The sequence below is a fragment of the Gouania willdenowi genome, chromosome 9, assembly GCF_900634775.1.
Source record: "Gouania willdenowi chromosome 9, fGouWil2.1, whole genome shotgun sequence".
In the NCBI taxonomy this organism is placed as follows: Eukaryota; Metazoa; Chordata; class Actinopteri; order Blenniiformes; family Gobiesocidae; genus Gouania; species Gouania willdenowi.
The window spans coordinates 33,277,218-33,291,727 of NC_041052.1; the positions used below are offsets into that span (position 1 = coordinate 33,277,218).

At 38.7% G+C, this 14,510-nt stretch overlaps 1 protein-coding gene across 2 annotated transcripts in view; it reads left to right on the top strand.

Annotated features, from left to right (window-relative positions):
* The first annotated feature begins 6,290 nt into the window (after positions 1 to 6,290).
* fancg (FA complementation group G) overlaps positions 6,291 to 14,510 on the top strand; it is a 39,474-nt gene continuing 31,254 nt past the window's right edge. Inside the window, exons 1-5 of one of the 2 annotated variants that reach the window (XM_028457746.1) lie at positions 6,291 to 6,434; positions 10,248 to 10,335; positions 10,414 to 10,539; positions 10,629 to 10,801; positions 13,782 to 13,935. In XM_028457746.1, coding sequence (XP_028313547.1) covers positions 6,366 to 6,434; positions 10,248 to 10,335; positions 10,414 to 10,539; positions 10,629 to 10,801; positions 13,782 to 13,935 — 610 coding nt within the window. In that variant the 5' untranslated portion in view covers positions 6,291 to 6,365. The remainder of the gene's footprint in view (positions 6,435 to 10,247; positions 10,336 to 10,413; positions 10,540 to 10,628; positions 10,802 to 13,781; positions 13,936 to 14,510) is intronic. The other variant, XM_028457747.1, reaches the window with a different exon arrangement.

Genomic DNA, 14,510 nt, shown 5'->3' on the forward strand with positions numbered 1-14,510 from the left:
TGAGCTCCTCAGAATTATTAGCTGGGTTGAAAGAAACAAAGTAATTTCAAATGGTGAAAAAAACTACATATTGTGTACTAAAGTATTGTGAACAAATCATTCACGAAGAGCTAAACCTCAGCTTGATCTCGAAATAAAAATTGTTGCTATCAAACAGTCAGAGAAGGTGAAGCTACGAGGAGTTCTTATTGACAGTAAACTGTCCTGGGACCATCAAACTAATAGTGATGCCTCCAAAATGGGTCACAACCTTGCGGTTATTAAAAGATGTTCCAAATATTTACCTTACAGTTAATTACATATGTCATTCAGAGTCTTGTTCTGTCTCATTTGGACTACTGTTCAGTCGTTTGGTCGAAGACTTCATTAAAAAATTTAAAAAAGTTACAATTAGTGCAAAACAAAGCCGCACGAGTGGCTCTAAAATATGCTTTCAGAACGAGTGTAGAAAAAATGCATCTACAACTCACCTGGTTTTGGGTGAAAAGGAATTTTTTGTGTACAATAAGTAACTTTCTAAGAAGTATTATTGTTACACAAACACCTTTTATGTTTTACCAAAAGTTGCCTTTTATTAGAAATACACATTGTTACCCAACAAGACACTCACAAGGGCAGTGTTTCACTCTGCCATTATGTAAGTCTAGTCTAAGCCAATGTTTTGAGTAGTGATCGACCAATTCATTGGCCGGCTGATTTAATCGGCTGATTTTTGCGTGTTTTACGTGTATCGGCCGATGCTGCGTTCGCCAATCCACTTTATAAGCAGAGCGGCTGCTACAGGTTGCTCCGTGTTGCTGGAGGCAGAGGCAACAGAGCCCCCCCCCCACTAGCAGAGCGTGAAGCAAGCTCTTCAATCCCAACGACAGGTTTTAAACTTTCAAAGCATCTTTTAACTGTTTAACTTAGCGGTTGTTCCATGGGTTCACGTGTTGTGTCGCAGTTGTATTTAATGAGCAGCTGGATGGAGCTGGATGGAGCTAGTTAGCTTGCTACAAGTAGCAAGCTAACTAGCAGAAGAATGGCTCTTTCCACAACAGAATACGGCAGTCTTCTCAAAAAGATTACTGAACTGGAGACTACAGTGCGAGGAATACAAGTAAACATTGAGGTTAATAGACACTGTGGATATGACAGCGGAGTGGATAAAGCTAATTCGCTACCACCTTGTGCTAACAAGGCTATCGGAGCTAGGGAGGATCCTGTTCCCGTTGATAAACCAACAGGTGCAAGTCCTCCCTGGAAGCAAAGCGTCCTGATATCAATAATGAGACGGACTGGCCTGCACTCACTTCGCAGACTGCAGCCTCGACATCAACTCTCTTGTCTGCCTGGGCACACAAAAGTGGACATCTATTAAAGGTAGCAGTATCACCAAATCACAAACCCGGTTTCATGTAGAACTGGATAATCGATTTGTCCCACTGCTGAATGACCTAGGATCTTGCTCTAATGAGGTCAACACACAACCCTCTGGAAATGCGAAGACTGAAAGTGCTATAGAAAAACAGAAGCGACATGGTAGGCCAAAGCAACAACCTCACACACTGATAGTGGGAGACGTTTCTGTTAAAGATGCTCAGAAGATGTTCAGCAGCAACATGAAAGTGATCTGCTTACCTAATGACACAGTATCAGACCTGGCTGACAAAATCTTGCATATTGTTGCAGATTACCCACATTTGAAGAATGTTGTGATTCATTTTAGATTAAATGATTTAGCCAAGGAGGAGTCTGAGGTGTTAAAGCAGGATTTCACCCATCTAATAAAAACTGAGCTGTTTGCAGCCTAAAGTGTTCGTCAGTGGCCCGATACAGCCAGTCTGAAAAGAAAGATTTGAAATTCTCAAGGATTTACTGTGAAGAAATTTTTGTCTTCTGCTTGTGCTGCCCTTTCACTAAATTTTATAGAAAATTTTCAGATTTTTTGGGAACGTCGTCATCTTTTTAGAGCAGATGAACTGTTGGAGTGAAACTTTTCACATCCAACTTATTTTACTTCACCAGTAACACTGCTATCTGTCCTGATAAAGACAAAGGACAACATGTACCATCGGAGAACAAAACAACAAGGAAAGAACATGGAGTCGATAAAAAATCAAAATCGCCAAAATGAAGAGGTCAACTCACCCCTCACATCTCAGGACCCACCTGCTTCACCCCAAAATTCATCTACTTCCACCTCATCCAGCTTCTCTCCTACCCCTGCCTTCTTGGATATAACTGCCCAGATAAACAAGCTGGTCCTTGCTCCACCATGGTCCCATCTTCTCTCCCCTAAATAACCAATCAGCACCACCCATCCCTCCTCGACGATACCAGGCCCAGGATTTCTCTTCTCCTCAGGCCAGCTGTGTTCAAATTAGAGCGACACAGGTCTGATGTGTGCTTGGGCCGGACTGCAATACCTCTATTTTTAGGAACAACCAGAAAAAGTCAGGGCCTTATGGAGGTAATACAGCTTCTTTAATTCCTGTGGTGACAGGTAAAATTTTTAAATTAAAGAAAAACAAAAAGCTTAATAGAGATAAAAAATTTGACTCCTATAACATGTCATCCAAAGAGTCCACCAGTGTCTCCAGTAAAGTCTTTAAAATTAGCTCTTCTTAATGTTAGATCTCTTGATAACCAATCACTGCTAATTAATTATATTATTTTGACACATCACTTGGACTTTTTATTTCTTAATGAAACGTGGTTGAATGATGGTATCAGTGATACTATTCTCAATGAAAGTGCACCACAAGACTTTATTTATTTCAATAAGTGTCGTACTTGCAGGAAAGGTGGTGGAGTTGCTGCCATCTTTAAATCAATATTTCAGTGCAAAGACATAACATTTGGTGATTTGATCTCCTTTGAATATATGTCATTCTTACTGAAGGGTGATTTAAGAGTTCTGTTTATAGTCGTTTATAGACCCCCAAAATATTCTGGAGAATTTATGGATGAGTTTGCTGAACTGCTGTCAGTTGTATGCACTGAATACAACTTTTTAATAATAACAGGTGACTTTAATATTTATGTAGACAATAACATGGACAATACTGCCAAAAATCTGTATGCGTTAATGGACACTTTTGGTCTTATATAACATGTGACTGGTCCGACACACACTCAAGGTCACACTTTGGATCTGATTATCTCCAAAGGTGTTGATATCTCTGCTGTTGATATTAGAGACTTAGCTCTATCTGATCATTTCTGTGTCTTTTTTAATGTAGAGACTGTAACTTCTGTTCCCCCTATGTCTGTGTGTTTAAAGAAAAGGTACATAAATGACAACAGAAGTGCACAGTTTATGGAAGCCATAGCAATGACACCAACCTTGAGTGCTGAGACAGTTGATCATTTTTTGGATGAGTTGAATACAAAAGTCTGTAATGTCATAAATGTGGTGGCTCCAATCAAAATTAAGAGAAAACCAAACACACAGAAAACACATTGGAGGAGGACTTAGATAATGCAGACTTTTAAATCTGATTAGAAGAGCTGAGCGTAAATGGAGATCAACAAAACTCCAAATTCATCTAGAGCTGTACAAAATAAGTCTACTTAAATTCAATGATGGCTTGTTCAAAAGTAAGGTAGCAATACTTTTCTTTAATTATTGCTAAAAATGTCAACAACTCTCACACATTGTTTTCTGTATTTGAAAAAATACAAGATCAGATAGCCCCTGAATTACTGTCAGCTGGAATATGCAATGAATTTGCTGTATATTTCAATGAAAAAATACAATCAATAAGGTCAAACATCAGAACAGACCAGCAAAATAACAAAAAGCTTGAACAGCTTCAACCACTGAGGGATGAGTCAACTACAATGTTAGAGTTTATTACATTGATCCCAAAAACAATACCCTCAAACTTCTTTAAACCTGTTGTAAAGTCAATTTTCACTGATTTGTGTCAGATAATTAACTGCTCATTCCAATCAGGCACCGTACCAAAATCCCTGAAAGTAGCTGCTGTGAAACCTCTGTTAAAAATGAGAACACTGGATGCCTCTATACTGGCTAACTATAGACCAATCATTCAACAAAACAGTCGATAAATTTCAGTCAGGCTTTAATTCTCATTACAGCACAGTAACTGCTCTCATCAAAGTGATCAATGACATAAGGTTGAACACAGATCCAATAGAATGAGAACAGATAATTTTCCTGAATCAAAGTGCTGCATTTGACACTGTAGATCATACAATTTTGTTGCACAGATTGCAAACATAGGCTGGACTAAATGGAAAAGTAATACAATGGTTTAAGTCCTACTTGGAGGAGCGAAGTTATTTTGTAAGCATTGGAAACTTTAAATCTGTTACGGGCAGGTAAAAGCTCAGGTGCAGATGACAAACACAGAGGCAGAACTGAATTTAACTGTTTTATTTAAATAAACGGAGGAAGCTGGCAAGACCTAGTGAAAAAGAGGAGAGAGGGATTAACTGAAGGGGTTTAGCAAATATGAATAGGTAGTGATGGACTAAGCATGGACGGAAACTAACCTGGGGTCCGCTAAAGAGCGAGGCTTAACTGAGGGTGAGGATGGCAGGCAATGTAGGGCTGGTGATTCCGAGAAGGCAGATGATCCAGACAGGTATCAGGGGGAAGTCTCCACAACCCAAACAGGCTAAGACAGGCAGGCAGACAGACGAGCAGGAACAGGCAGAGGCAAGGCGGAACAAAGCAGAAACAGGAGCCAAATGAACGAAGGTTCTCATTGAAGAGCTCTGAGTAGTTCAACAATCTGGCGAAGACTGAAGAGCAGGGTGCTGCCTTCATGGGGCAGCTGATTGCCTCCTGCAGGTGGAACTCGTTGGTAATCAGGCCACTCACTCACAGCACCACTAAAAAGAAAAAAGAAAAGCAGGGAAACAGCGCCCCTAAGTGGCGCTAGAGGTGGAGGGTGTGACAAAATCTGACAGATTACCAATGTCCTGTGGGGTTCCTCAGGGCTCTGTTCTTGGACCCCTTCTGTTTAGCCTTTATATGCTTCCTTAAATGTGCCTTGCCTTGCCTTGTGTGTATGTGTGAATCCAAATGAACAATTGTTTCTTAAATGAAATATCAAATTAATTCATTTATACATTTACCAATATGCCATAGCCTACCACATGTCTTTGTTAGAGCATATTACAAAGTATTTTAGCATAAAAGCACGTATTTTTCAATGTTAATAGTGTCCTGTTTCATAACTAAATCTCTGCCATTTGTAACAAACTAAACCGTGTGAAAATCGGGTTAAGATTCGGGGAGTTATGATGATTATTGTAATTGAGGATACACCTTCCTCAGTAGAAATAAATGCATGCCGGGCGCATTAGAGACCTGTCCAAGATGGCGGACGCGCTGATCGTCAGCTCCAATAGGCAGCGTCATACATGTCTATGAGCCCAAGGGCGTGTACATCATGACACGCAGTGTGAGAGTGACACACAGTGGGGAGGAAGGAAACTGCATCCGGCTACACATGCTAAAAAAAACAACTTTTTGGAACATTTAGCAACAAACCACGTTTAAAAAAACATGCATTTTTTTAATGTTACTTTTGACCAGATTTAAAGAAATATTTGCCAAATTTGTAATATTTACTTTTTTAAGAAAAATCTAATGATAATGTTAAATCTAAACGTTATATAATAAATGTTTAATCTATATGTGAAATAAGCTATTGTTTTGGTGCTTCCAGTGATTTTGCATATTAGGTAAATATTTAGTTTCACCAATAACATTTAGATTTAACATTTAAGACTTAAATTTAACATTTAGATTTAGCATTGAGATTTAACGTTTAAATTTAATATTTATATTTAACATTTAGATTTAACATTGACATATCTGTACGAAAAAAGTAAATATCACAAATCGCACAAATATTGTAAATCTGGTAAAAAGTAATGTAAAATAAATGCACATACGTTTGCTAAATGTGGTTTGTTGTGAAAAGTTGCTGTTTTTTTTAAGGAAGCACAACTCTACAATCAGCACCCCATACTATGCTGACTCGTGCCCACTGTAAAATGCATATATCGACACGTAGAAGTAAAAAAATAAAATAAAATTGAATTGAATAATGAATAAAATTAAACTGGTTGGATGTTTTGGTAAATATATACTGGGAAACCTTGGGTCCTCACCTATTCTCAGTTTAGGGCTTAATGGAGTTCCCCTCAGAGGTCTAATCGTGGACTTTTTTAGAATTCAAAAAGGTACAAATCTCTGTATTAATGTAGTTCCCGGATTTGTCCACAAGGGGCAGCAGAGCATCGGTGGTTTGTGAGGCTTGTGTTACTTCCGGTTTCAGAGCGAACGAGGGAACCTTCAAACTAAACTTTCCATTAAACATCTTTTCACTGGCGAAACAAACATGGAACAAACCTTCTCCGTCTCTGACCAATGGATACACGAAAACAACGAGACTGTGACCAAATGTCAGGTTAGTGACAGTGAACACTATTTATACCACTGGGAGTGGACAAAAACAACCCGTGTGCTCATATTAAAACTAAATAAAGAATCTGGTTTGTGACCGTACAGTCAACACTGCTCATACTACGTCATCTCCTCAGTCCACCTGTCTGCTCATCGCTCAGACATCTAAAGGTGTGCTGTAGCATCTGGAACCAAGTATTTGCAGATTCTTTGAGCCCGGAAAGATGGGATCAAACATTTCAAAAATATTCCAGCTTTTTCTTTCTTTCTTTCTTTCTTTTATTTATTGGTTTATATAACAGGGAAAGTGTACTATTTCAATACTGAAAATATACCAGATTTAGCCAAAAGGCTATTTTTTTATTTGCAGTCCCTGGACAGAATGTTCAATTGCCACCCTGAAAGAATACTAATGCTACATAAATTACAGAAAATATATTGTAAAAGTTACATTGAAAAATGCATAAAATCTTATCTAGGGTGTGCAGGCATCAGTAGACTAGGAATAAGTGCTGTTAGCCCAAAGTAGTTTGATTGTTGGCAGTTTAAGCTAATAATTTTTTCTGTGAAATTATCTATTTGTCATGAAGTGTATTCCAAATCGAAATTATTAATTTAATATGAAAATCACATTATGTTGGTTATTTATTAGTCCTCTCCCGATGCGTTATAGTCTCAATACCTACAAAATTAATGAAGACCTTATTCGTCTAAGGTACGTGTGTCAAACTAAAGGCCCAGGGGCCAAATTTGGCCCTTTAGAGCATCTATTTTGGCCCACAGGAGGAAGTAAAATCGAGAGAGAAAACATGAATCATTGTGTAAATTACCAAATGATTCAGTTGTAGATATCTCAAACCTGCAGTCATTTTTAATCACAAATTGTTGTAAAAAATTCTCAATTTTACTAAAATACTGCCATTTCTCTGAACAATACCACAACATGATTATAAATGACACTAAAATGTAATAAATGTATTTAAAAAAAAAAACCCAACTTAACAGCTACAACATAGAAGACCACATAAGTAATTAAATTAAATTTAACTTTGTTTATTTAGCGCAAATTACAACAAAGTCATCTCAAAGTGCTATCAAAATATAAAATTCATAATAAGAAAGGAAAAGCCCAACAAGATCTGCATGAACAAGCATTTAGCGAGAGTGGGAAGAAACAACTTCCTTTTAACAGGAAGAAATGTCCAGTAATATGTGTAATGTCTGAATGTTCCATCCATCCACTCTTTTCATTACATCTATGTTTTAAGGCTCTTATTAAATAAATAGTCTTGGCTCGACCTTGAGTCCAACTTGCTTTTAGGCGGCCATCCTGAATTATGCACGTCATTGTGACAGGACGAGCATGTTCAGAGTAACCAGAATCAATTTAAAGTGGAATGAATGTTTACAAGACTGAGGAATTATTCAATTGAGAATTATAATCAGAATAAACCAGCCACTAACTTTGGATTCAAGTTTCTTTCTAAATAATAGTCATTTTCATTCAGTTTTAAGTGTTTACAAGGTCAATCTTTTTGAAGAGGATTTAATTTTTTTCTGAATTAAAGGGGAATTGAAGATTTAATGTAAACTTGAATCAGAATCAGATATACTTTATTTATCCCAGGAGGAAATTGCTTTTATTTACAGTACATAATTAAATAAAATACTCTTAATTAAATAGCGAATAAATACAAGTGAACATCACCATGGGCAAATTTATACCAATAAAATATCTGATCATCTCGCCATAACATTTCACATCAACCTCCCCAGCCCTCATTTCAAGCAGATACGTACCATATCTTACCAAAACCTAAAGTCCCTCTGTCTCACCTCTCTCTCCTCCCATATTGCAAGCAAAATGTCCACACCCAGCATCCCTGAAAACTCAACCACCACCGACCTAGTAGCTTATTACAATCCCACACTCACATTCAGCCTTAATACTCACGCACCAGTTAAAGCTGCAACAGTCACATTCTCCCGCTCTGTTCCCTGGTTTACCCCTGAACTGCATAAACTCAAAAAAGAACACAGACAGCTGGAACGCCTACATAAGAAAACTGGGCTCACTGTACACCTACAAGGATCACAGCCATCATTACACATCAGCGCTCACATCAGCCCACACAGCTTTTTATTCTGGTATCATTCACTCTGGATCCTCCAGTCCCCGGACTCTGTTTGCCAGTCAATAAAGTTTAAACTACTCAAACCCATTGACAATATCACTCAGTCATTCACCATGGAAAAATGCAGCAACTTCATTGACTTCTTTAAATCCAGAATTTACAGCATTCACCATGAACTCTCAGTGACGATCTCTCCCAGTAAAGATCCTCAACCCGACTCATCCCTTCCATCTCACACCACTCTCCCCTCCCTAGTCATTACAGAAACTGATCTCACCAACCACCTCACAACCTGCCCGCTGGACCCCATTCCATCTGCACTAGTCAAGCTCTGCCTCCCCGCCTCAGCCCACTCATCATGGACATCATCAATTCCTCTCTCACCTCTGGAACATTTCCCTCCTCCTTCAAAGTTCCTGCCATCACACCAATACTCAAAAAACCTGACCTAGATCCTGACAACCCCAACAACTTAAGCCCCATCTCCAATCTTCCTTTTCCTGTCTGAAATCTTGGAACGCTCGGTCACCTCTCAACTACAACATCTCCTCCTCTCCAATCAGCTCTACGAAACCTTTCAGTCTGGATTCCGCACTCATCACTCTAATGAAACCGCACTACTCAAAGTAGCAAACGACCTCCTGCTCGCCTCCGACTCTGGTTCCCTCTCCATTCTCCTGCTGCTTGACCTCTCTGCCGCCTTTGACACCATCGACCACTCCATCCTTTTCCAACGCCTACAGCATCTTAGCATCTCTGGCTCAGCTCTTTCCTGGTTCACCTCCTACCTCACAAATAGATCTTAATTCATATTCATCAACAAGTGCACGTCTCACACATACCTGTCAACCATGGAGCCCCTCAAGGCTCGGTGCTTGGTCCCCTTCTGTTTTTTCTGTACATGCTTCCCCTTGGACTTATCATTCATAATCACGGACTACAATTCCACAGTTACGCAGACGACACACAACTCTACCTCAGCACCAGACCCATCTCTCCTGCCACAGTATCTACCATCGCAAACTGCCTCTCTGCAATAAAATCCTGGATGAACGCCAACTTCCTTAAACTCAACTGCAATAAATTGTAGATCACTTCACTCTCTCCATCAATGGCCATACAGTTACCACCTCACCCCAGTTTCATTTTTGACCCCACACTCACATTTAAGCCCCACATCCGTCAGATCACCAAAACCGCCTTTTCCCACCTCCGTAACATTGCTCGCCTACGCCCCACCGTCTCCATATCTAATGCTGAAACTCTCATTCATGCATTTATCACATCAAGACTCGACTACTGCAATAGCCTCGTGTATGGTCTCCCTTCCTCTGATTTACAAAAACTGCAATATATTCAAAACTCCGCCACCCGCCTCCTCACCCACACCTGCTCCAGAGTTGCTTCTGCTCTGCCAACTTAAACCTTCTCAAACCCTTCACCAAATCAAAGCACCGAACACTGGGGGACCGAGCCTTCGCCATCGCTGCCCCGACCCTCTGGAACTCACTTAAAAAATAATCATAATAGAAATTTACAAATATTCAAATATAATCCAGATAAATACAAGTATAGTACAGTGAGCCATCTACCAACTATACTAAAATCAAGAAGCAGTTGTTCTAAAGTGATGAATTGAATAATATTTGAATAAACATGTTGATGTGTCTCATTTTTTTAAGCAGGAACTGGACAGAGACGTCACAAACAGAGACCATCATCTGAAATTATGTTCATTCCAGTTTCACAAACTTTTAAGGAAAATACAAGGTACCTGATCTTTCTTATTGCGTATATTGGTTTTAAAGAAGGTGCGGCACAGAAGGACTTACTCTTTCTTCTCCCCAGGTGTTCCTGCTCATGCAGAGCACACACATTTGGAGCTGGCAGTGGTATACAACACCTGCTTGTGCTCTGCAGCTCAGGCTCAGTTTTCGGAGGCACAGCTGCTCCTCTCCCAAGCAGCCGACAGAGGTGGGCATCAGTCTGGACTAGACGGATAAAAACCTGCTTCACAGCAACATCAAGAAGGTCCACATCCTATGTGCTCCTATGCTTTGTAGTTTTACAGTGTAAAGGTGCCAACGCTCAGACTGCAGATGTTTGTGTGCAATGGAAGCTGCTGCTCCAGTCGACAGAAAACACATTTTGGCAGCCCAGTGTGGTTCATCTTCTCTGTGTGCAGTGGGCTTTGTGGCTGGCAACACATCAGCTGAAGAGGATAGAGACATTGGAGGTAAAAGTGTTTTTACTTTATACTTACTGTGATTTCTGACAAATTTCCCAGCACATTTCTTGTGTTTTCACTAAGGGTGTAAGGAAAAAAAAAATCATATCGCAAAATTTCACGGCACAATTATTGTCAGGGTTGGGGTCAATTTTTTTTTCTAATTACAATTAAATTACAAATATTTTTTTTTATCCTCAGAAAGTTATTTAGAATTACATTATCAATTACTACAGTTCAATTACAATTAATCACAATTACTGAATTGCAAATAAAGTTCCTAATAAAAGTTAACCTTCCTTTTGTGTTAGCTTTCTGTTAGCATCTCTTATGATAACAATTTGTAAATCAGCTGTAAAATACACTAAAAACAAATATCTATGATCTAATTTCTTTCTTATCTATTGGTTAGGTTGTTAGGCTTCCTAATCACTGGAAAATATAGGTTTTAATATTTTTGGTGTTGGTGTCTGAGCCTGATTTGTGTCATTATACCCCTCGATTAATTTTTTTTAACAAATGGTAAAATGTGGGAAAGCTTGATATGGAACACATTTTAATAATTGTTAACTACATATGTGCAGAACTGTACATAGAACTATAACACGGTTCCCCAGTTTTGCGTTAAATTATAATTGACAATTGTTATAGAATTTTCACGGCAATTACAATTACAAAGAATTACAAAAAATTACAATCATATTCATGCCATAATTCTAATCAGTTGCCATTTACGCAATTACAATTGAAGTTGAATCCAACCCTGATTATTGTATCGATCCAAAACATTTCCAAATTGATTTTTTTTTAATCATGTTTTTTTTTACGTAAAAAAAAAACAAACATTTTATTGCGTTAACATGCATAGCACGGTCACTATGTGCCAGTGAACCACATCAAACCTTGTTAAACTCTTTCACTCCTCAATGCATTTTAGCTTGGTAGCTGAATGCACTTTATTTTCATAAAATATACTGGACACTTTTATAAATGTATGTGGTGACTTTTTTTTTTTTTTTAAAGAAATTTAAGAACTTAGCAGAATTAGAAAATCTCGTAGAAACAAAAAACAAAAAATGTAATTTGACAGTTTGATAAACATGCCATTTGTTTTTTTATTTTGGTTCTTAAATTACCGTTAGTTGCCATTTACTTGTTTTCGCAAGTAAAAAAAGGAAATAAATTGTATTTCATACCATTTTGTACTTATAAAGGTGAAATTAGTAATTATTGATATCGCAATATATTGCATTGTTTAGTACAGGGACATATCGGAATATATTGTATCGTGACATGCAAATTGTGAATCATATTATATCGTCATGGCAATACACACTTCTAGTTTTCACTGGAAATTGCAGCCAAACAATGGCAGATGTTTATTTTGATCTGAATCCAGATGACATTGAACGTCTGGCACCTCCACGGCAGCTCTGACTCTGCCGTACGCACAAAATCCTGAGAAACGTGAATCTTGGACCCCAACAACAGAAGGATGAAATTAATGACAGCTCTGTGAAATTGATACATTTGTGTGAAATAATCGAATTTTGCACATTTCACAATACATATATATATGTATTGTGAAATGTTTGCAAAAACAAAGGAGGAAAAAATTCACCCCCTCTTGGAGTGAGTGACTTGCGCGTGCCTACAAAATCAGTTTTAGCTTAATAATAATAATCAATGCATAAATATGCAGTGGTTTATCTGGCACTGCTGGAGGAGGAGGCGCACAAGAGACTCCGGAGAGAGAGGATCTTCACAGACCAGCGAGACCTTTAGGCAGGACCAACCCGTGAGGACGAGGCGCTGCGGGAGGGAGGACGAGGCCGCGGTGCCCCTGGCTTCACTCACCCCAGCACCACCGACCAGTAAACACCCTGGAACTGGTGAAAAATATGATTTTACTTGAAATAGAATATTGTGAATAACGTATAGTACCAAAGGTGTTTTACTACCTGTACATCTTTATTATTTCAAACAAGGAAATAGAATTTAATCCCATGCTTCTGCCACATATAGTGCATCTGTGTCTCTTCGACCTCCGTTAAAACACAGAGGGGTTCCAATCCCCAGTGATCCTCCAGCTTTTGGTCTGTGAGGCTGAGCTTCGGTTGGACAGACATTCTTCCTATGGAGAGTGATACACATTTTCTCCTCCGCTTTTATGTCTGACCATTTCTTTTTCACCTCAATCACAGTCTGACGCTCTGAGGCAACGCAATCTGCCTTTCTATCATTCGTAATGTTCACTGTGTCACCAAATTACGCTCTCCTGTGTGTGTCCACCTCAACAATTAATACCTCCACCTCACATTGAGTGTAATTGGTTTTATTTGCTCGTTTTCCCCCTCGGTCCACCGTGAAATTCATATTGGTGAATATTCATTTAGGGTGTTCACCGGACCTTTTATGGGCACTCGTACGGACGGAGTGAGGTGTTTCCTCACATGCAACAACTTTTGAGTTGATTGTGATTTAAAATGGAAACAGGCGTGGGACGAGTGTGCGCCCTCGTTTATAAGTCGTAAAAAAAAATTCCGTACGCACTTCTTGGTTTTTAGCGTACACCAGCTTTAGTGTGCTTTCCTTGGCACACTTTTATAAATGAGGCCCCTGGTCTGGAGAAAAAACACAAGAAATCACACAGTAAGAATGAAAAAAACACTTCTATTCATCCATCTATGGGACTCCACATCCCACAATGCAATGCATGAATAACAGTGTTGAGATGAAAACAAACTGTTGAGCAGAAATTTCAATTTTTAACATTCTTTTTTTTGTTGTGCAAATTATCTTTGATTTTTTTTGTCCAATAAGGCCTATGTTTTTATCTGATGAAAAAAAACTATCATAAACTGCTCATAACACATTCTAGCAACTTATGAACATGTTTTTGTAGATAACAATTCAATGCTAAGCTAAATTCGTGATGGAAAGCTGCATGAAGTCAACAGTTTCTGAATTTCTTTTCCGGGTTTTGTAGGAGGTTTTCTCTTCTCTGAGGGAACAGTTGCATGATGTGTTTGAGGATGTTGGTGGAAGCAAATCAAAGGAAAAACCTTCCAAACGTCCACAGTTGGTGGCAGAGCCGAGGAGGCTTGTTGAACTCCTTCACATCTGCACTGTCATCATTCAAAGTGAGTAACACTACAGTGCGATACCCACGAGGTAGAAAATAAGGCTTTAAATTCAAACCATTCCTGAATGAATTCTGCTTTGATGCAGGTTGCAGTATCTTGCAATTGTAGCTTGCCATCAGGGAATTTTCTTCACTTTAAACCACATGTGTCAAACTCAAGACCAGGGCACCAAATCTGTCCACTTGTCTGCCCCAAAGAAGGAAGTAAAAATGACAGAAAATGAGAATTTTACAAACTAATTCAGTTGGAGATATCGCAGTCCCTCCAAACACACAATGAAACTCCACAATGTTTGCAAAGCTTACAGTTTTCCTATGCTTACATCACATGATGGCAGTGATATTTAATATCAAATTGTTGAAAAACCAAAGTTTCACAAAATTCCTGCACTTATATCACAAAACTTATTCAAATTAAATAAAAAAAAAAAAGGGTCAGAAAATCAATGAAATTTAAAGTAAAGATCCTGCGGGAACTGATATTTGTCACTTAATGATGGATCTTGTCAGAGCCGCACATACTTTATATATCATGTATACAATATAGGCAAGATCAGTATCAGTTTTTCTACC